The sequence below is a fragment of the Salmo salar genome, chromosome ssa27 (assembly GCF_905237065.1).
Source record: "Salmo salar chromosome ssa27, Ssal_v3.1, whole genome shotgun sequence".
Lineage (NCBI taxonomy): Eukaryota > Metazoa > Chordata > Actinopteri > Salmoniformes > Salmonidae > Salmo > Salmo salar.
Window position 1 is genome coordinate 33,013,849 of NC_059468.1, and position 23,746 is coordinate 33,037,594.

General features: G+C 41.9%; 1 protein-coding gene across 1 annotated transcript; it reads left to right on the forward strand.

Annotated features, from left to right (window-relative positions):
* Positions 1-1,759: 1,759 nt before the first annotated feature.
* LOC106588959 (cylicin-2) lies at positions 1,760-18,935 on the forward strand. Its single transcript, XM_045709526.1, has 5 exons — positions 1,760-1,916; positions 11,393-11,454; positions 16,630-16,683; positions 16,806-18,376; positions 18,507-18,935. The coding sequence occupies exons 1-5, from the start codon at positions 1,906-1,908 to the stop codon at positions 18,933-18,935; spliced, it is 2,127 nt and encodes a 708-aa protein (XP_045565482.1). The 5' UTR covers positions 1,760-1,905.
* The last annotated feature ends 4,811 nt before the right edge of the window (positions 18,936-23,746 follow it).

Genomic DNA, 23,746 nt, shown 5'->3' on the forward strand with positions numbered 1-23,746 from the left:
TTCGTCCCTTCCCTGCTGGTGAACATGGCGTCGTCTTTCATCACGACAACATGACAGGTGGGTCCTACCTACAGATTTAGAATCTTAATTTGGCCAATATGGTCACAGCAAAAATAATCCTGCAGCAACAGGATTTGAATTTTTAGTCCATTATGTTGCTTGATCGGTGGTTAGGCTATTAGCTCGCCAAAAGTAGGCTACATTAAAAGTGAAATACTGTTAATATAACCGTGTTTTAGTGTGTTTATGTAAAACACAAAGCTCATCGGGATTTCCTGCGGTGCAGGAAAATGATCAGCATCAAAAGAGTGATCAAATTAAGATCTGTAGGGTTGCAAAATTACAGCAAATTTCCCCAAATCCCCTGGTCTTCCTGATTCTGGGAATCTTCGAATAGGGAGGGGTTTCTGGATAAACGGAATTTGGGGAATGTTACCGGAATTTTGTAACCCTAGTCCTACGATAATGGAATCAATGATACATTTTAATTTGATAAGTTAAACATTTCTGAAGGTGTCCTAGGGATTCGAGGGATCACTTTTTACAATGTACTGTAGTTGTACTAGATTTTGCAAAATACAACATTGTTTAGGCTATATTTAATTTGCCACTATGTTCATTTCACGACTCCATGTGTGAAGCGACGATGATGCGGCACAGTTTGGGGGTTCGCACAGTAGGCTACGCTAATTTTGAGGTATATCTGCTTTTAGAGCATAATTATAACTTTCACACTATCGGCCCTCAAACAGATACTAAAGATAAGCCACCGCCTTGAAACCTTGAGATTACAGTGAGTTTTTAGCAAAGGACAAGACTGTGGATCCGTCGGTAACCACGTCACTCCACCCCATCTCATCCCCCCTCCCTTGGAGCTCCTGGAAATATCTGGATCATGTATTTCTTTACCTCTACTTTATGCAAAACATCACTGTAATAGGGATTTTCAAGGTGAATAAAAGAAAAGTTGCAAATAGTAAATCAAAATTAATCTGGTTTAATACAATTAAATCAATGCGGTTTATTACAAGTTGCAACAGGAAGACAATATCCAGCATGAGGAAATGTCTAACTCGCCTTCTCTAAGCAGTCCCTTATATTTTAATATTCCATAAACACCCATAGAGAGTCTTGTAGGAAGTCACAACATCAGCTGCTACAGAATTACAGGGTCACAGAATATAATAACAATCAGTGTCCTTGGTTCTTGTTCCTGCAGTCTGGCGTCAACCACTATCAACAGACATGAGAACAATCCATAACATTCAGTATCAAGTCTAGTGACCATCAACCCATACACAAATGAGTGTCTCAAAGTAAACTGGAAATCATGTGTATTACAGAAAGGGGAATCTATAAAACTAAATAAAGCGAGTCGCACACTCATATATAATATATATATATATATATATATATATATATATATATATATATATATATATATATATATATATATATATATATATATAATATACTCCCAGTAATTTATTGGGTAAACCTGAAGGCACAGTGACGCCGAAACGTTGGTGTTTTACTCAATAAATCACTGGGAGTTTACATATAAAGAGAGAGAGTGCGACACTATTTATTTTCATAGCTTCCAGTTTATTAGATTCAGGGGTAGATTCAGATCAGAGGGGACTTTAGAACATGAGTTGTTTGAAAACACAAAGGTGTGAGAGCCTCACACTCAACCCTGTTTTAAAGGAGTTTAATGCTAGCTGTGCCTCTGTCTATCTTTCTGTCTGTCAGTGTGTCTCTGTGGCTCACAGGCTCTGCCCCCTAGGAGCAGAGGGGGTGGTGAAAGTATAAAACCTCTTGGGCTCCCTCCAGCCAGACTGTAGACCTACTAGAAACTATAAAGACACCTGAGTGTCGCCCCACTGGCTAAACTCTCCCGTCACAATGCTGTCACGGTAAGTGAACACTAACACAACGGTAGCTTGCATTGGGTATTTGGTTTTGACTTATGTGTGTGTACTGGAACTTTTAAAATGACACAATCTATTTGACATATTTGGACAGCTGTATTCTTGGGGGAAGTGTATTAGTCAGTCTACCTGTAGAATGAAACTAAAGACGTTTACAGCTGCTGGGGGTATTTCACTGATAGAGAGTGGTGAACAGTTGAATTCATTGTTTTTTTGTGTGATCACAATAGTTTAGCAATGTGTGTGTCATTTCTGTTGTTGTTCCAGATGTCCTTTTTTGTTGTTCAATCCTAAACTCCAATAACAATAGCATTACCACTAATATCAATGATGATACTGGTACAAGATGAAGTGACGGGACTCTAAATAGTCTTTAAAAAGATTTTGGGAAAATGTTCAACTCTTAGTCAAAATGTTTAATAAACATCCTTTGTTTTTGACTTTTCATTATATTACAAAGATGAATTGTATAATGTACCAACTTTTCATTGATTAACTTTTCATTGATTCACTTTTCATTGATTAACTTATTATCCATAATATATATTGAACATAAGAACATCCATAAGATACTTTGCATTGCTGCAAGTTACATATATTCTTATTATAATGCAATGAGCAGGAAAAAAACTATTGTCCATTTTGCTTAGTCCTATTTGCTTTGCATTTTCCACTACCACTAACTACCCTAAGATGCCTTCTCGGAGAAGTCATTATCTCTGTTTGACAAAATTACGGTTCTCTTTCAAATAATCATTTGGTGTCGTTTGATGTCACAACGGGAATTTGCTGAATAAGCAATTCACTACATCACACGACATCTGTAGTAGACAGACGAGTCGCGTGGCCAATGAGGAGTGGAGCCTCCTCAACAAAAGGTGCCACAGTAAAAGTATAAAAAATAAAGTCAAAATAAAACATAACAAAAAGTATGTTTCAATGACACTGAGGGGCAGTGTTTTTAAAGCTAATGCCGGTTTGCCTGAGGCTGATGCCTTGCAGGTGTTTGTACACATGTGCACATACACATGTAAATAGTGACATACATGCACTCAAACATATTCAGTTGGCCTTGCTGTTATGATTTCTGTTGTCCTTGATGTTTTTTGCATTGTTTTCTGTTTTCCTTCATCTTTTTTTCTCTTTTGTTCATTTTCTTGGCTATTGGGGGGGGGTGGATTATTTTATTTGTATCTTATTTTCTCGGATGGTTGAGGGGCAGCTCTTGGGGAACTGTGGGGGGGATCTGGGAGGGCTGGTGGCCTGGCGGTTGGGAGCTTGGGCCGGTGGCCGATGGATCGCTGGTTCGGGTCCCCGTTTTTGACCTTGTGTGAGATCTGTCAACGTGCCCTTGAGCAGGGCATTGACCCTGGTTGCCTCTGTGTGTCGCTCTGGATCGGAGTCTGTTAGATGACTAATATGATGTACTTGTTGAGCGGCTTCACTGCAAGTATATTGTATGTTTTAGCCTATAGACAGAAAATAAAACAGGAAACGCCCGTGCTCAGGTCTGTCAGCTTCTATTTCACGGCAGTCAGACGGTTAAACAGCCATCACTAACATTGAGTGGCTGCTGCCAACATACTGACTCAAATCTCTAGCCACTATAATAATAAAAAATTGGATGTAATAAATGTATTACTAGTCACTTTAAACAATGCCACTTTATATAATGTTTACATACCCTACATTACTCATCTCATATGTATATACTGTACTCTATACCATCTACTGCATCTTGCCTATGCCGTTCGGCCATTGCTCATCCATATATTTATATGTACATATTCTTATTCATTCCTTTACACTTGTGTGTAAAAGGTAGTTGTTGTGAAATTGTTAGATTACTTGTTAGATATTACTGCATGGTCGGAACTAGAAGCACTAGCATTTCGCTACACTCACATTAACATCTGCTAACCATGTGTATGTGACCAATAAGATTTGATTTGATGTTTTAAATATTTAAAAAAATATATCTATAATTTTTAAAAGGTGCCACGGTAATTGTCACGTTCTTCCTAGCAAAGACCATTACACTCTCCAAGTTCTCCTCAGCATGACTTGGTCCCTGTCTTCACCGCGAGGTTAATGCTATGGAACGTAGGACCTCAATCAATCTATCTATCTATCTATATATATATATATATACACTCAGCAAAAAAAGAAACATCCTTTTTCAGGCCCTGTCTTTCAAAGATAATTCGTAAAAATCCCAATAACTTCACAGATCTTCATTGTAAAGGGTTTAAACACTGTTTACCATGCTTGTTCAATGAACCATAAACAATTAATGAACAGGCACCTGTGGGACGGTCGTTAAGACACTAACAGCTTACAGACAATTAAGGTCACAGTTATGAAAACTTAGGACACTGAAGAGGCCTTTCTACTGACTCTGAAAAACATCAAAAGAAAGATGCCCAGGGTCCCTGCTCATCTGCGTGAACGTGCCTTAGGCATGCTGCAAGGAGGCATGAGGAATGCAGATGTGGCCAGGGCAATAAGTTGCAATGTCCGTACTGTGAGACGCCGAAGACAGCGCTACAGGGAGACAGGACGGACAGCTGATCGTCCTTGCAGTGGCAGACCACATGTAACAACACCTGCACAGGATCGGTACATCCGAACATCACACTTCCGGGACAGGTACAAAATGGCAACAACAACTGCCCGAGTTACACCAGGAACGCACAATCCCTCCATCAGTGCTCAGACTGTCCGCAATAGGCTGAGAGAGGCTGGACTGAGGGCTTGTAGTCCTGTTGTAAGGCAGGTCCTCACCAGACATCACCGGCAACAACGTCGCCTATGGACACAAACCCACCGTTGCTGGACCAGACAGGACTGGCAAAAAGTGCTCTTCACTGACGAGTTGCAGTTTTGTCTCACCAGGGGTGATAGTCGGATTCGCGTTTATCGTTGAAGGAATGAGTGTTACACCGAGGCCTGTACACTGGAGCAGGATCGATTTGGAGGTGGAGGGTTCGTCATGATCTGGGGCGGTGTGTCACAGCATCATCGGACTGCGCTTGTTGTCATTGCAGGCAATCTCAACGCTGTGCTTTACAGGGAAGACATCCTCCTCCCTCATGTGGTACCCTTCCTGCAAGCTCATCCTGATATGAACCTCCAGCATGACAATGCCACCAGCGATATTGCTCGTTCTGTGCGTGACAGGAATGTCAGTGTTCTGCCATGGCGAGCAAAGAGCCCGGATCTCAATCCCATTGAGCACGTCTGGGACCTGTTGGATAGGAGGGTGAGGGCTAGGGCCATTCCCCCCAGAAATGTCCAGGAACTTGCAGGTGCCTAGGTGGAAGGATGGGGTAACATCTCACAGCAAGAACTGGCAAATCTGGTGCAGTCCATGAGGAGGAGATGCACTGCAGTACTTAATGCAGCTGGTGGCCACACCAGATACTGACTGTTACTTTTGTTTTTGACCCCCCCTTTGTTCAGGGACACCTTATTCCATTTCTGTTAGTCACATGCCTGTGGAACTTGTTCAGTTTATGTCTCAGTTGTTGAATCTTGTTATGTTCATACAAATATTTACACATGTTAAGTTTGCTGAAAATAAACACAGTTGACAGTGAGAGGACGTTTTCTTTTTTTTGCTGAATTTATTTATATATATATATATATATATATATATACTGCTCAAAAAAATAAAGGGAACACTTAAACAACACATCCTAGATCTGAATGAAAGAAATAATCTTATTAAATACTTTTTTCTTTACATAGTTGAATGTGTTGACAACAAAATCACACAAAAATAATCAATGGAAATCCAATTTATCAACCCATGGAGGTCTGGAGTTGGAGTCACACTCAAAATTAAAGTGGAAAACCACACTACAGGCTGATCCAACTTTGATGTAATGTCCTTAAAACAATTCAAAATGAGGCTCAGTAGTGTGTGGCCTCCACGTGCCTGTATGACCTCCCTACAACGCCTGGGCATGCTCCTGATGAGGTGGCGGATGGTCTCCTGAGGGATCTCCTCCCAGACCTGGACTAAAGCATCCGCCAACTCCTGGACAGTCTGTGGTGCAATGTGGCGTTGGTGGATGGAGCGAGTCATGATGTCCCAGATGTGCTCAATTGGATTCAGGTCTGGGGAACGGGCGGGCCAGTCCATAGCATCAATGCCTTCCTCTTACAGGAACTGCTGACACACTCCAGCCACATGAGGTCTAGCATTGTCTTGCATTAGGAGGAACCCAGGGCCAACCGCACCAGCATATGGTCTCACAAGGAGTCTGAGGATCTCATCTCGGTACCTAATGGCAGTCAGGCTACCTCTGGCGAGCACATGGAGGGCTGTGCGGCCCCCCAAAGAAATGCCACCCCACACCATGACTGACCCACCGCCAAACCGGTCATGCTGGAGTATGTTGCAGGCAGCAGAACATTCTCCACGGCGTCTCCAGACTCTGCCATGTCTGTGACGTGCTCAATGTGAACCTGCTTTCATCTGTGAAGAGCACAGGGCGCCAGTGGCAAATTTGCCAATCTTGGTGTTCTCTGGCAAATGCCAAACGTCCTGCACGGTGTTGGGCTGTAAGCACAACCCCCATCTGTGGACGTCAGGCCCTCATACCACCCTCATGGAGTCTGTTTCTGACCGTTTGAGCAGACACATGCACATTTGTGAACTGCTGGAGGTCATTTTGCAGGGCTCTGGCAGTGCTCCTCCTGCTCCTCCTTGCACAAAGGCGGAGGTAGCGGTCCTGCTGCTGGGTTGTTGCCCTCCTACGGCCTCCTCCACATCTCCTGATGTTCTGGCCTGTCTCCTGGTAGCGCCTCCATGCTCTGGACACTACGCTGACAGACACAGCAAACCTTCTTGCCACAGCTCACATTGATGTGCCATCCTGGATGAGCTGCCCTACCTGAGCCACTTGTGTGGGTTGTAGACTCCGTCTCATGCTACCACTAGAGTGAAAGCACCGCCAGCATTCAAAAGTGACCAAAACATCACCCAGGAAGCATAGGAACTGAGAAGTGGTCTGTGGTCCCCACCTGCAGAACCACTCCTTTATTGGGGGTGTCTTGCTAATTGCCTATAATTTCCACCTGTTATCTATTCCATTTGCACAACAGCATGTGAAATTTATTGTCAATCAGTGTTGCTTCCTAAGTGGACAGTTTGATTTCACAGAAGTGTGATTGACTTGGAGTAACATTGTGTTGTTTAAGTGTTCCCTTTATTTTTTTGAGCAGTGTATATATATATATATATATATATATATATATATATATATATATATATATATATCTGCCCCGGTCAACTGTTATTGTGAAGTGGAAACATCTAAGAGCAAAAACGGCTCATCCACAAAGTGGTAGGCCACTCAAGCTCACAGAATGGGACCGCTGAGTGCTGAAGCGCATAAAATGTGTCTGTCCTCGGTTGTAACACTCACTACCAAGTTCCAAAATGCCTCTGGAAGCAAAGTCAGCATAATAACTGTTCTTCGGGAGCTTAATGAAATATGTTTCCATGGTCATGCAGCCGCACACAACCCTTAGATCACCATGCGCAATGCCAAGCATCGGCCGGAGTGGTTTAAAGCTCGCCATCATTGGACTCTGGAGCAGTGGACATGCGTTCTCTGGAGTGATTAATCACGCTTCACCATCTGGCAGTGCGATTCATGAATCTGGGTTTGGCGGATGCAAGGAGAAGGCTATATAGTCAACTGTAAAGTTTGGTGGAGGAGGAATAATGGTCTGGGGCTGTTTTTCATGGTTCGGGCTAGGCCCCTTAGTTCTAGTGAAAGGAAATCTTAACGCTACAGTATACAATGATATTCTAGACGATTCTGAGCTTCCAACTTTGTGGCAACAGTTTGGCGAAGGCCCTTTCCTGTTTCAGCATGACAATGCCACCGTGCACAAAGCGTAAATGCTTTGTCGAGATCGGTATGGAAGAACTTGACTGGCATCCACAGAGCCCTGACCTCAACCCCATCGAAAACCTTTGAGATTAATTGGAACGCCAACTTCGAGCCAGGCCTAATCGTCCAACATCAGTGCTCAACCTCACTAATGCTCTTGTGGCTAAAGGGAAGCAAGTCCCTGCAGCAATGTTTCAACATCTAGTGGAAAGCCTTCCCAGAAAAGTGGAGGCGGTTTTAGCAGCAAAGGGGGGACCAACTCCATATTAATGCCCATGATTTTAGAATGAGATGTTCGACAATTAGGTGTCCACATACTTTTGGTCATGTAGTATATACACTACGGTTCAAAAGTTTGGGGTCACTTAGAAATGTCCTTGTTTTTGAAAGAAAAGCACATATTTTGTCCATTAAAATAACATCAAATTGATCAGAAATACAGTGTAGACATTGTTAATGTTTTAAATGAGTATTATAGTTGGAAATGGCAGATTGTTTTAATGCAATATCTACATAGACATACAGAGGCCCATTATCAGCAATCATCACTCCTATGTTCCAATGGCACGTTGTTAGCTAATCCAAGTTTAGCATTTTAAAAGGCCTAATTGATCATTAGAAAACCCTTTTGCAATTATGTTAGCACAGCTGAAAACGGTTGTCCTGATTTAAAGAAGCAATAAAACTGTCCTTCTTTAGACTAGTTGAGTATCTGGAGCATCAGCCTTTCTGGGTTGGATTACAGGCTCAAAATGGCCAGAAACAAATAACTTTCTTCTGAAACTCAGAAACTCAGTCTATTCTTGTTCTGAGAAGTGAAGGCTATTCCATGCGAGAAATTGCCAAGAAACTGTAGATCTCGTACAACGCTGTGTACAACTCCCTTCACAGAACAGAGCAAACTGGCTCTAACCAGAATAGAAAGAGGAGTGGGAGGCCCCGGTGCACAACTGAGCTAGAGGACAAGTACATTAGAGTGTTTAGTTTAAGAAACAGACGCCTCACAAGTCCTCAACTGGCAGCTTCATTAAATAGTACCCGCAAAACACCAGTCTCAATGTCAACAGTGAAGAGGTGACTCCGGGATGCTGGCCATCTAGGCAGAGTTCCTCTGTCCAGTGTCTGTGTTCTTTTGCCCATCGTAATATTTTTTTTTTTGGCCAGTCTAAGATATGTCTTTTTCTTTGCAACTCTGCCTCGAAGGCCAGCATACCGGAGTCGTCTCTTCACTGTTGACGTTGAGACTGGTGTTTTGCGGGTACTATTAAATGAAGCTGCCAGTTGAGGCCTTGTGAGGCGATTGATCAATTAGCCTTTTAAAATATTAAACTAGGATTAGCTAACACAATGTGCCATTGGAACACAGGAGTAATGGTTGCCGATAATGGGCCTCTGAAAGCCTATTTAGATATTCCATAAAAATTCTGCAGCTACAATAGCTACAATATTTACAGCTACAATAGTTAATTACAATATTAACAATGTCTACACTGTATTTCTAGTCAATTTGATGTTGTTTTAATGGACAGAAAATTTACTTTTCTTTCAAAAACAATGACATTTCTAAGTGACCACAAACTTTTGAATGGTAGTGTAGATGTCAGTGGAGGCTGGTGGGAGGAGTTATAGGAGGACGGGCTCATTGTAATGGCTGGAATGTAATAAATTGAACGGTATCAAACGCATCAAACATATGGAAACCACATATTTGACTCTGTTCCATTAATTCCATTCCAGCCATTCCAGGAGGGCTACTATCCACTCTACTTCCCTTCACAGGAGGGCTACTACCCACTCTACTTCCCTTCACAGGAGGGCGACTACCCACTCTACTTCTCTTCACAGGAGGGCTACTACCCACTCTACTTCTCTTCACAGGAGGGCTACTACCCACTCTACTTCCCTTCACAGGAGGGCGACTACCCACTCTACTTCTCTTCACAGGAGGGCTACTACCCACTCTACTTCTCTTCACAGGAGGGCTACTACCCACTCTACTTCCCTTCACAGGAGGGCTACTACCCACTCTACTTCCCTTCACAGGTGGGCTAATACCCACTCTACTTCTCTTCACAGGAGGGCTACTACCCACTCTACTTCCCTTCACAGGAGGGCTACTACCCACTCTACTTCTCTTCACAGGAGCAAGAGATATTACAAGCTATATCGCTCTGTGTTCAGTAATGCTTTGGTATACCCGTATCATGGAAATGAATCTTTCCCACTGATCAGGTGCATGTTAGCTGTCATCTCTGCCTTTAGGCCCCAACACTGTACAGGGGGTTTCCTCTCCCTTCTGAAGAAGGACATTTTTTTATTTCTACAATTCCTAAAAGCTAACTCAACAAAAACATTGTTACTTTTACGAGACGTGTTTGTGCATTAGTAGCACAATTTCTAACTTATTTACATTTGCTTTGACTTACACTTGTATGTTGACTTCTCCATATTTGACGTTGAGGTTTTAAGTTTTGCCTGACTTTTCTTAGCAGATGTACAATCATCGCAAATTGAATTATGGGGCGTTTCAGGCCCCCGAAGTAAACATAATTGTACACTCCCAAAAACTCCATTAAAAACGAGAGCTGAGGGACTTTGTTGCAAACTTCCCTTACTTGGCTAATCATTTGGACCAATGACAAATATGGCCGCGGGGATTCCCCCAAGGGCATAAGGCGAGGGTAAGTGGACGAGGGTGTGTCTTTTCTGAGATTGAAACGCAGCCCCAGTCTCCAAGCCGGTGGCCCTGTTTTGGGTATGGCTATGGTGCTTGGTATGCTTTTCACAGAAGCTGTTCAGCCACTGGAAAACGCTAAAAATAACCTTACAGCTGGCTGCACACTGAGTGGGCACACTGTGTGCTTGCCACCATACGTGATGGTTCCATGCCCCATTGTTACGTTGGATTAGAGCCCCTATATAACCCTGCCTTTTCGGATTCTATCATTCCTATTGTTCTTTCCTGGTATTTTTGGTTTTACCCACCGATACTTTTCTCACGGGGAGGCAGTGTCTCCATCATTTATGTCCAAGTGTTTACTTCATAGGCATGACGCTAAGGCAACTCTTTTCAGACACGGGTTTTCTATGGCTCTGTATACCCCTGATTTGATATTATGTTTTTCACAGACGGTCTGGGCCTCTGAGGGATGAATCTGTCAGATTATCCTGGCTTTGGAGCGCATATGGGAATTGGCTACATCCCATTGTGAGATGGCAAACGATTATTACTTATGTAACCCCGGTTCTCTGAGTGAGTGTCTCACTGCAGTTCCCTGCTTGCAAGAGCGCAAGGAAGAGGGACATGCTTTAGAATGACCAGAGAGCAGCTCCATGGCACTTTTTATTGAGGAGGCTCCCCTCCTCATTGGCCACATGACTTGTCTGTCCACGACAGACACTGTGTGATTGGATCAACCCGTAGTGAATTGCTTACTCAACGAATTCCCATTGTGAGACACCTCTATTATCAGAGAACTGGGGTTACGCAAGTAACCTTAAGTTTTAAAAGTGTCGTGACCAGTTCTATCTCTGTGTTCTTTATTCTAACAGAAAGTGGACTGTTCATTTGATCTTTGCTTTGGCTGGTCTTGCTCTCTCAGACCACGTTACTGGTAAGAAAACATTCAATTAAACCTTCTTATAAATGTGGGTGAATTTAGAACACTTCCATCAGTAACTACAGTTTAACAATAATGTCAATTTTTATAAAATGTGCACAATATGTTGTCTAGATACGATGGTTTCCATTTTAGTTTGATTTCAGGTTCAACGCAATAACAAAACAATGCATTACGGATTTCCTGCTTCACCTTTCTAGTTATCCAGTCTCTAAACTACACTGCAAACATTAAGAGAGGGAATTTGAGACTTTCATGGAGACACTTAACTAACCCATATAGAAGAACTGCAATGTCGGATACTCACATAAACATGTATATACACACCTTTACTTTTTCCACATTTTGTTGTCTTACAGCCTGAATTTAAAATGGATTCGATGGATATTTTTTGTCACACCCCATAATGTCAAAGTGAAATGATATGTTCATTTTATTTGACTAATTAATACAAAATGAAAAGCTGAAATGTCTTGAGTCAATAAGTATTCAACCCCTTTGTTATTGCAACTCTAAATAAGTTTAGGAGTAAGACTTTACGAATACGTCACATAATAAGATGCATGTGTGAAATAATAATGTTTAACATGATTTTTTTTAATGACCACCTCATCTCTATACCCCACACAATGCAAAATAAATGTGGCAAAGCAGTTAACTTTTTGTCCTGAATACAAAGTGTTATGTTGGGGGCAAATCCAATACAACACATTACTGAGTACCACTCTCCATATTTTCAAGCATAGTGGTGGCTACACCATGTTATTAGTGTGCTTGTAATCGTTAAGGGCTGGGGAGTTTTTCAGGATAAAAAAAGAAACAGAATGGAGCGAAGCACAGGCAAAATTCTAGAGGAAAACCTGGTTCAACCTGCTTTCCACCAGACACTGGGAGATGAATTGACCTTTCTGCAGGACAACAACCTAAAACACAAGGCCAAATCTACCCTGCAGTTGCTTACCAAGAGACAGTGAATGTTCCTGAGTGGCCGAATTACAGTTTTGACTTAGAACGACCTGAAAATAGTTGTCTAGCAATGCTCAACAACCAACTTGACAGAACTTGAAGAATGTTGCACAATTCAGGTGTGGAAAGCTCTTAGAGACTTGCCCACAAAGACTCACAGCTGTAATCACTGCCAAAGGTTCTTCTACAAAATATTAACTCAGGGGTGTGAGATATTTCTGTATTTCATTTTCAATAAATTTGCCAACATTTCTAAAGACATGTTTTCCCTTTGTCATTATAGTGTATTGTGCGTAAATATACAGTACTAGTCAAACGTTTGGACACACCTACTCATTCAAGGGTTTTTCTTTATTTGTATTATTTTCTACATTGTTGAATAATAGTGAAGATGTCAAAACTAGTAAATAACATATGGAATCATGTAGTAAGCAAAAAAGTGTTAAACAAATCAAAATATATTTGAGATTTTATTCTTCAAAGTAGCCACCCTTTGCCTAGATGACAGCTTTGCACACTCTTGCCATTCTCTCAACCAGTTTCATAAGGAATGCTTTTCCAACAGTCTTGAAGGAGTTCCCACATATGCTGAGCACTTGTTGGCTGCTTTTTCTTCACTCTGCGGTCCAACTCATCCCAAACCATCTCAATTGGTTTGAGGTCGAGTGATTGTGGAGGCCAGGTCATCTGATGCAGCACTCCATCACTCTCCTTCTCGGTCAAATAGCCCTTACACAGCCTGGAGGTGTGTTGGGACATTGTCCTGTTGAAAAACAAATGATAGTCCCACTAAGCGCAAACCAGATGGGATGGCGTATCGCTGCAGAATGCTGTGGTATCCATGCTGGTTACGTGTGCCTTGAATTCTAAATAAATCACAGACAGTGTCACCAGCAAAGCACCCCCACACCATCACTCCTCCATGCTTCACGGTGGGAACCACACATGCAGAGATCATCCGTTCACCTACTCTGCGTATTACAAAGACACGGCGGTTGGAACCAAAAGTTGCAAATTTGGACTCATCAGAACCAAAGGACAGATTTCCACCAGTCTAATGTCCATTGCTCATGTTTCTTGGCCCAGGCAAGTCTCTTCTTATTATTGGTGCCCTTTAGTAGTAGTTTCTTTGCGGCAATTCGACCATGAAGGCCTGATTTACGCAGTCTCCTCTGAACAGTTGATGTTGAGATGTGTATGTCACTTGAACTCTGTGTAGAATATATTTGGGCTGCGATCTGAGGTGCAGTTATCTCTAATGAACTTATCCTCTGCAGCAGAGGTAACTCTGGATCTTCCTTTCATGTGACGGTCCTCATGAGAGCCAGTTTCATCATAGCGCTTGATGTTTTTGCGACTGCTATTGAAGAAATGTTCAAAGTTCTTAATTTTCCGTATTGACTGACCTTCATGTCTTAAAGTAATGATGGACTGTCATTTCTCTTTGCTTATTTGAGCTGTTAATAATATGGGCTTGGTCTTTTACCAAATAGGGCTATCTTCTGTATACCACCCCTACCTTGTCACAACACAACTGATTGGCTCAAACGCATTAGGAAGGAAATAAATTCCACAAATTAACTTTTGACAAGGCACACCTGTTAATTGAAATGCATTCCAGTTGAATACCTCATGAAGCTGGTTGAGAGAATGCCAAGAGTGTGCAAAGCTGTCATCAAGGCGAAGGGTGGCTACTTTGAAGAATATAAAATCTATTTTGATATGTTTAACACCTTTTTGCTTACTGTATGATTACATACGAGTTATTTCATAGTTTTGATGTCCTCACTATTATTCTACATTGAAGAAAATAGTAAAAATAAAGAAAAACCCTGAATAAATGTGTCAACTTTTGACTAGTACTGTATGTATATACATACATACACACACACATATATACATACATACACACACACACACATATATATATATATATATATATATATATATATATATATATATATATATATATATATATATATATATATAGTTGAAGTCGGAAGTTTACATAAACCTTAGCCAAATACATTTAAACTCAGTTTTTCACAATTTCTGACATTTAATCCTAGTAAAAATGCCCTGTCTTAGGTCAGTTAAGATCACATGTCAGAATAATAGTAGAGAAAATTATTTATTTCAGCTTTTATTTCTTTCATCACATTCCCAGTGGGTCAGAAGTTTGCATCACTCAATTAGAATTTGGTAGCATTGCCTTTAAATTGTTTAACTTGGGTCAAATGTTTCGGGTAGCCTTCCCACAATAAGTTGCGTGAATTTTGGCCCATTCCTCCTGACAGAGCTGGTGTAACTGAGTCAGGTTTGTAGGCCTCCTTGCTCGCACACGCTTTTTCAGTTCTGCCCACATATTTTCTTTTGGATTGAGGTCAGGGCTTTGTGATGGCCACTCCAATACCTTGACTTTGTTGTCCTTAAGCCATTTTGCCACAACTTTGGAAGTATGCTTGGGGTCATTGTCCATTTGGAAAACCCATTTGCGACCAAGCTTTAACTCCCATATTGATGTCTTGAGATTTTGCTTCAATATATTCACATAATTTTCCTTCCTCATGAGGCCATCTATTTTGTGAAGTGCACCAGTCCCTCCTGCAGCAAAGCACCCCCACACCATGATGCTGCCACCCCCGTGCTTCACGGTTGGGATGGTGTTCTTCGGCTTGCAAGCCTCCCCCTTTTTCCTCCAAACATTCTTATGGCCAAACAGTTCTATTTTTGTTTCATCAGACCAGAGGACATTTCTCCAAAAAGTACGATCTTTGTCCCCATGTGCAGTTGCAAACCGTTGTCTGGCTTTGTAATGGCGGTTGGAGCAATGGCTTCTTCCTTGCTGAGCGGCCTTTCAGGTTATGTCGATACAGGACTCGTTTTACTGTGGATATAGATACTTTTGTACCTGCTCTCTCCAGCATCTTCACAAGGTCCTTTGCTGTCGTTCTGGGATTTATTTGCACTTTTCGCAGCAAAGTACGTTCATCTCTAGGATACGTTCATCTCTTCCTGAGCGGTATGACGGCTGCATGGTCCCATGGTGTTTATACCTGCGTTCTATTGTTTGTACAGATGAACGTGGTACCTTCAGGTGTTTGGAAATTGCTCTCAAGGCTGAACCAGACTTGTGGAGGTTTTTTTTCTGAGGTCTTGGCTGATTTCTTTTGATTTACCCATGATTTCAAGCAAAGAGGCACCAAGTTTGAAGGTAGGCCTTGAAATAGATCCACAGGTACACCTCCAATTGACTCAAATGATGTCAATTAGCCTATCAGAAGCTTCTAAAGCCATGACATCGTTTTCTGGAATTTTCCAACCTGTTTAAAGTCACAGTCAACTTAGTGTATGTAAACTTCTGACCCACTGGAATTGTGATACAGTGAATTATAAGTGAAATAATCTGTCTGTAAACAATTGTTGGAAAAATTACTCGATGCCCTAACTAACTTCCAAAACTATAGTTTGTTAACAAGAAGTTTGTGGAGTGGTTGAAAAATTCGTTTTAATGACTCCAACCGAAGTGTATGTAAACTTACGACTTCAACTGTATAGATCTTTTTTTTAAATACATTTTGAATTCAGTCTTTAACACAACAAAATGTGGAATAAGTCAATGGGTTTGGATACTTTCTTATGGCACTATATGAATACACTATATCAACAGCACCCCTGAAACATAGTTAGTCAAATGCTTTCTAGACCAGACATGAGTAAATGTGTCAGTCTGACTATTTCCTGTGGGGCCATGCTAGAGGTTTAGACAGTTGACAGAATAAACCAAAGGGTTCTCAAATCCAAGCCAAAGTCATATCAATTCCCCAAATCTTTTCATGCCAAAGAACATTGTTTACTTACTGCCTTCTTCAAACACACATTCTATAACATCCACTTCAAACAGTATTTGAAAGACAGTAAGCCCAATCAAAACCATTTACCAATTAAAAAATATAATAGTAATATTGATCTTGTCCAGACCAATTTTATTACTGAAGAGTCCTAAAACAAGTTCAATGGCCAGACGTCTAACTCCAACTCACCCAATGTTTCGTTCTTCATTTATCAGATGTGAGTAACAGTGATACATCCACAAGCAGTGAGTCACCAATTCATTTCAATGGAAATGAAACACACTGACTACTGGGGATTTCCTGATAATTACAGTAGTTGGGATCAAAGTCACCCGTCCTTGTCTTCCAGATGGAGATACCAGCGTGGAAACCACAGGCACTCCTGATGCCCCTGACGCCCCAGGTGAGGCCAAGGAGTAAAATAAACAAAGGTCATTAGAGTGCAGGATGAAGTTATTATGATTAGTTATGAGGATGCATGGCAATTTGTATTTCAATTTAATGCAGTAGAATATTTTCTCACAGGCAAGTTCTGCATGCTGTGCTGTACTGAAGACTGTATCGAGGAAAGCAGCCATGTAGGGAGCCAAGGTTGTTGGATGCCCTGTATGGAGGCATGTTGGAAGGAATGTATGGAGCCCTATATGGATCTCTGTATGGAGCCCTGTACACAGGATTCGTCGAAGGTGTGCAACAGTAAGGGGGACATTAATGAGGACAGTAAGGGGGATGGTAAGGGGGACGGTAAGGGGGACGGTAAGGGAGACGGTAAGGGAGGCAGTAAGGGAGACGGTAAGAAGGACAGTAACGAGGACACTAAGAGGGACGGTAAGGGGGACGGTAAGGGAGGCGGTAAGGGGGACGGTAAGGGGGACGGTAAGGGAGGCAGTAAGGAGGACAGTAAGGGAGACGGTAAGAAGGACAGTAAGGGGGACGGTAAGGGAGGCGGTAAGGAAGGCAGTAAGGAGGACGGTAAGGGAGGCAGTAAGGAGGACAGTAAGGGAGGCGGTAAGGAAGGCAGTAAGGAGGACGGTAAGGGAGGCAGTAAGGAGGACATTAATGAGGACAGTAAGGGAGACGGTAAGAAGGACAGTAAGGAGGACGGTAAGGGAGGCGGTAAGGAAGGCAGTAAGGAGGACGGTAAGGGAGGCAGTAAGGAGGACAGTAAGGGAGGCGGTAAGGAAGGCAGTAAGGAGGACGGTAAGGGAGGCAGTAAGGAGGACATTAATGAGGACAGTAAGGGGGACGGTAAGGGGGACGGTAAGGGAGACGGTAAGGGAGGCAGTAAGGGAGACGGTAAGAAGGACAGTAACGAGGACGGTAAGAGGGACGGTAAGGGGGACGGTAAGGGAGACGGTAAGGGAGGCGGTAAGGAAGGCAGTAAGGAGGACGGTAAGGGAGGCAGTAAGGAGGACATTAATGAGGACAGTAAGGGGGATGGTAAGGGGGACGGTAAGGGAGGCAGTAAGGAGGACAGTAAGGGAGGCGGTAAGGAAGGCAGTAAGGAGGACGGTAAGGGAGGCAGTAAGGAGGACATTAATGAGGACAGTAAGGGGGATGGTAAGGAAGTCGATAAGGGAGACAATAAGGGGGACAGTAAGGGGGTTAGTAAGGGAGACAGTAAGGGGGACAGTAATGGGGTTAGTAAGGGAGACAGTAAGGGGGACAGTAAGGGGGTTAGTAAGGGAGACAGTAAGGGGGACAGTAAGGGGGTTAGTAAGGGAGACAGTAAGGGGGACAGTAAGGGGGTTAGTAAGGGAGACAGTAAGGGGGACAGTAAGGGGGTTAGTAAGGGAGACAGTAAGGGGGACAGTAAGGAGGACAGTAAGAGGGACGGTAAGGAAGTCGATAAGGGAGACAATAAGGGGGACAGTAAGGGGGTTACTAAGGGAGACAGTAAGGGGGACAGTAAGGGGGTTAGTAAGGGAGACAGTAAGGGGGACAGTAAGGAGGACAGTAAGAGGGACGGTAAGGAAGTCGATAAGGGAGACAATAAGGGGGACAGTAAGGGGGTTACTAAGGGAGACAGTAAGGGGGACAGTAAGGGGGTTAGTAAGGGAGACAGTAAGGGGGACAGTAAGGAGGACAGTAAGGGGGTTAGTAAGGGAGACAGTAAGGGGGGACAGTAAGGAGGACAGTAAGGGGGTTAGTAAGGGAGACAGTAAGGGGGACAGTAAGGGGGTTAGTAAGGGGGACAGTAAGGAGGACAGTAAGGGGGTTACTAAGGGAGACAGTAAGGGGGACAGTAAGGAGGACAGTAAGGGGGTTACTAAGGGAGACAATAAGGGGGACAGTAAGGGGGTTAGTAAGGGAGACAGTAAGGGGGACAGTAAGGGGGTTAGTAAGGGGGACGGTAAGGGGGACAGTAAGGAGGACAGTAAGAGGGACGGTAAGGAAGTCGATAAGGGAGACAGTAAGGGGGACAGTAAGGAGGTTAGTAAGGGAGACAGTAAGGGGGACAGTAAGGGGGTTAGTAAGGGAGACAGTAAGGGGGACAGTAAGGAGGACAGTAAGAGGGACGGTAAGGAAGTCGATAAGGGAGACAATAAGGGGGACAGTAAGGGGGTTACTAAGGGAGACAGTAAGGGGGATAGTAAGGGAGCCGGTAAGGAAGTCGATAAGGGAGACAGTAAGGGGGAAAGAAAAAGACAGTAAGTGTGAGTGTAGTCTAACGTTCCTTAACCCTCTCTTGGTCCTCAAAATGGGGAAGGTGTCTACAGAGATACAATTGAATTATTATGCTGTTTTGATGTACATAACATTTTTGCCCACTTTTTGACTGTTTTCTTGTTGTTTTTAATTTCCTGATGTTTTGAGATCCTCTCTAGTGTTTACAGAACATAAGGGTCTGATTGGTGAAATCAATGCTAGCAGTAATATACAGAATGACAATGTATGAGAAGAAATGTGTCCAATTCCAATGATAATGAGTACATGATGCGTGAGATGTTCATTAAAGAATCATTTCTGTGATGTGGATTTTTGCCACTCTGCACAACCTGACTCCAGGGCTATGCCTCTCCCCCTTCAGAAGAAGGCCTCTGTCAGGTTTATTATGGGTTTTATGGTATAAAATCATGTTTTATAATGAACTTCACTGCCTTAGTTTGAGTATTTTGATTTCTCGATCTCTTTGTTTTAAGGTACTTATTATGTTGCATTTATTCAATATAATCACACATGAGAATCAAAGTTGTAACACTTAAGATAAGAACGATTGACAGGTAACATGTTTTTTGTTTATGGTTGTTTATTGATTGTTTATGCTGTTCAGGTTTTCCCCTTCTGCTATACAAAGAATGTTATGCCTGTTCAGTGCATTTACCTTCCTCTAGTCATTTCCTGGGGAAGGAGTTTTGGTTCATGGAAGACTGTTCGCTCTCCCACCGCCTGATGTGCCCCGTTACAGTGATGGATGAAGAGGCACGTCTGTTAATCCACTAAAGAAAAGTATGGAATGTTGGATTCAAAATTCTGGGTGCCCCTTAAATTTGCTTAACCTCTCTTAGGTCAGGAGTCTTCTTCTCAAAACCCATTGGAGGAAAAGCTCAGAGGGGAGGTATCTCTGGCTTTCTCATCCAATGGGTTTTGTGAAGGAGATGAGGAGAGAGAGGAGAGGACATGAGGAGTGTGCAATTGAGATCTTCCCAATGGATCCTAGCTGACCCTCCTGAGTTCAAAGGCCAATGGCTGTAATTCAGCTATAGGTAGTTTCAAGTGATAGATATATCTAATATACGGTCTTCTCTGACCAAGAGGGTGGACAACATTGACTAAATGTTTTGACCAGCGTCTAGGTACTTGGAGAGAAAGCAGTGATAGGATGACTTTGTAATGATGGTTTTGTCCTTCAATTGTTGGCATATTGTTATGACCCTTCCAAGGAACTTGCCTGTTTCCCCCTTATGCATATTTGTCTAGTAAACATTTTAAAATATAGAACCTGTTTGCCTTATCCTTGTATCCGGCATTTTCCAAACCTTGAACAAATAAATTATTCTCAACAATCTCAAAGATAGTTTAATATTTGATCATGGAGAATCAAACTTAGGTTTTGTTAAAGACAGTTTATTTAAGTTGTGACATAATCATTATACAAGTTACACTCCTGTCCTTTCAATTAGCGGGTTGATAAAATGGTCACTATTTTCCCTTACAATGCCCTTAAGAAAACCAGCTGGCCCAGTGAAATGACTGTGTTTTATTTATACACAGAGTATATCAAATCATTTAGGAACCCCTCCCCCTTACTTTTTCCCTCAGAACAACCGAAATTCGTCGGGGCATGGACTCTACAAGGCGTCGAAAGCTTTCGACAAGGATGCTGGTCCATGTTGACTCCAATGCTTCCCACAGTTGTGTAAAGTTGGCTGGATGTCCTTTGGGTGATGAACCATTCTTGATACACACGGGGAAACTGTTGAGTGTGAAAAACCCAGCAGCGTTGCAGTTCTTGAAACAAACTGGTGCGCCTGGTACCTACTACCATATCCCGTTCAAAGGGACTTAATTCATTTGTCTTGCCCATTCACCCTCTGAATGGCACACATACACAATCCATGTCTCAATTGTCTCAAGGCTTTAAAATCCTTCTTTAACCTGTCTCCTCCCCTTGATCTACACTGATTGAAGTGGATTTAACAAATGATAAGGGATCATAGCTTTCACCTGGATTCACCTGGTCAGTCTATGTCATGGAAAGAGCAGGTGTTCTTAATGTTTTGTATACTCAATGTATTTCCACACTACGAGGTTGGAATAATACTGTATTAATAACACTGAATAATACTGTATTAATAACACTGAATAATACTGTATTAATAATACTGAATAATACTGTATTAATAATACTGAATAATACTGTGAAAATAATAATGTCGCCTGACATTTCAGCCTGTTTTGTGGGATGGAGATTTGGCCTGCTTGGGGACATCACTAGGTGGTAAATTAGTTAATAGTTTTCAGTTTTCTCCTCCCCACTCAGACCACTCTCAGACAATCCTACACTCTCAGAAAAATGGGTCCCAAAAGGGTTCTTTGGCTGTCCCCATAGGAGAACCTTTTGGTTCCAGGGAGAACCGTTTTTGGTTCCATGTAGAAACATGTGGAAGTGGTCCAACATGGAACCCAAATGGGTTCTACCTGGAATCAAAAGGGTTCTACCTAGAACCAAAAAGTGTTCTTCAAAGAGTTATCCTATGGGGACAGCCGAAGAACCCTTTTAGGTTCTCGATAGCATTTTTTCCCCCAAGAGTGTAACAAAATTCTTGCTTGAGAAATTGCTCTTGGCTAAGAAACTATTTTTGTTTCTTTTTGACCATTTTAATTGAAAACAACAACAGTAAGGTACTTTATTATTACCTAGAAATGATTTGATATTGAGATAAAAACGTTACCATTGGACCTTTAAGATAGTATTCAGTCATTGTAGGTTTGCTAGGTTTCTGCAGGTTGTGGGTTACTACAGTTTTCCTCTCGCTTTCATATGATGCATTGCTGTCTCAGTCCTTGACAGAAAGCTCAATTGACACTTTTGTTCTTCTAACCGATAACGGCTGCTACATTTGAAAAATAACTCCTACTGGCTCAGTTCAACATTCATTTTAAAGTTATGAGTAACATAAGGTCCTTTATACAAAATGAAGTGTTCATACAATGTCTTTGATTATGTATAATCTACATTGGTTGGAAGAATGGTAAAATAATTATATAGACATAATGAAAATGTAATTTCAATATGTACACAGGGGGAAAATCTAATAAAGATTGAGTTGTCAGATAATTTTTGGGGGGCAAGTTTGTTGGGATAAAAAGCAGTATGTGTGTGTTTTTGTGAATGTGTAAAGGATGTGCTGATGAAATGAGAAGAAAATAAGAAGCCTACTCACCGACTACCAAGACATTACAATAATATCAACTATAAATAATATGATAATATAATGAACAAACAAAATATCATGTCATAACAATAATCAATGGAGTTACTAGAATGTGATACATTGACAATTGAAATACAGACACACATGTCAAGTTGAATAGTAGCGTACTAAGCACACAGCCAAGACAACGCAGGAGTGGCTTCAGGACAAGTCTCTAAATGTCCTTGAGTGGCCCAGCCAGAGCCCGGGCTTGAACCCGATCAAAAATCTCTGGAGAGACCTGAAAATAGCTGTGCAGCGACGCTCCCCATCCAGCCTGACAGAGCTTGAGAGGATCTGCAGAGAAGAATGGGAGAAACTCCCCAAATACAGGTGTGCCAAGCTTGTAGCGTTATACCCAAGAAGACTCAAGGCTGTAATCGCTGCCAAAGGTTCTTCAACAAAGTACTGAGTAAAGGGTCTGAATACTTAAATAAATGTGATATTTCAGTTTTTTATTTGAAATAAATTAGCAAAAATGTAAAAAACCTGTTTTTGCTTTGTCATTATGGAGTATTGTGTGTAGATTGATCAGGGAACATTTTAGAATAAGGCTGTAACCTAACAAAATGTGGAAAAAGTGAAGGGGTCTGAGTACTTTCCGAAGGCACTGTATAAGAACAATGCTAAAGAGTCTGCAGCCAAGAGATGTTAAGGTCAGAATGTTGTGGTTCTACTAAGATTATCTGTAAAGAAAGCTACTGTGGGAGTGTTTGTTTGAGTTCAGTTTGTCCCTAGCTGTATTATTATCGATATCATTTTTGTTTTATGTTCTTTTATTAATCTCTTTTATCGCTTTCTGTTTATTTCTTTATGATCTACTTTTGTCACGTCCTGACCAGTATAAGGGTTATTTGTTATTGTAGTTTGGTCAGGACGTGGCAGAGGGTATTTGTTTTATGTGGTTCGGGGTTGTGGTTTATGTAGTAGGGTGTTTGATTTATTATTTCCGGGTTTTGGTCTATGTTCCATGTATAGCTGATGGCCTTACAGGACTGTTTATTCGTCGGTGTGTTTCTTTTGGTGTACATGTTTATTTTGGTTTTTCCTTCTTTACGTAATAAAAGAAGATGAGTACACATATACCCGCTGCGTTTTGGTCTCAATCCGACGACAACCGTTACAACTTTATTTTAATGCTTTACTGCACTTTAACTAAAGTTTGATTTGATTTGAATTTCATTCCTCCTATAGAGATGAATTACAGACTGATAAATGACCAAGTGAGAGCAACTCCACTCCACTGCCAGTAATTTCCAAAACATCTCACCATATCCAATTACTACAGAGAATGACTCCTTAAGGAGGATCAGAGGTGGCTCGTGATCACCAGGACAAAAAGTCTTCACAGGATTTGAGATCAATTTGAAATGGCATGGTATTGTAACACGAGAAGTGTGTGTGTGTGTGTGTGTGTGTGTGTGTGTGTGTGTGTGTGTGTGTGTGTGTGTGTGTGTGTGTGTGTGTGTGTGTGTGTGTGTTGCATAGTCTGCGTCTGTGTGAGGGTTGTAAACTGAACATTTGTTATAAGCAAGTTATTAACTTCAA

What these genes read in the sequence shown, in the direction of transcription:
- LOC106588959 (XM_045709526.1), top strand. An exon ending in TGATGCCCCTGACGCCCCAG is followed by an intron (nt 16,684 to 16,805) that starts GTGAGGCCAAGG and finishes ATTTTCTCACAG; the next exon opens with GCAAGTTCTGCATGCTGTGC. An exon ending in GTAAGGAGGACAGTAAGGGG is followed by an intron (nt 18,377 to 18,506) that starts GTTAGTAAGGGA and finishes GGGGTTACTAAG; the next exon opens with GGAGACAGTAAGGGGGACAG.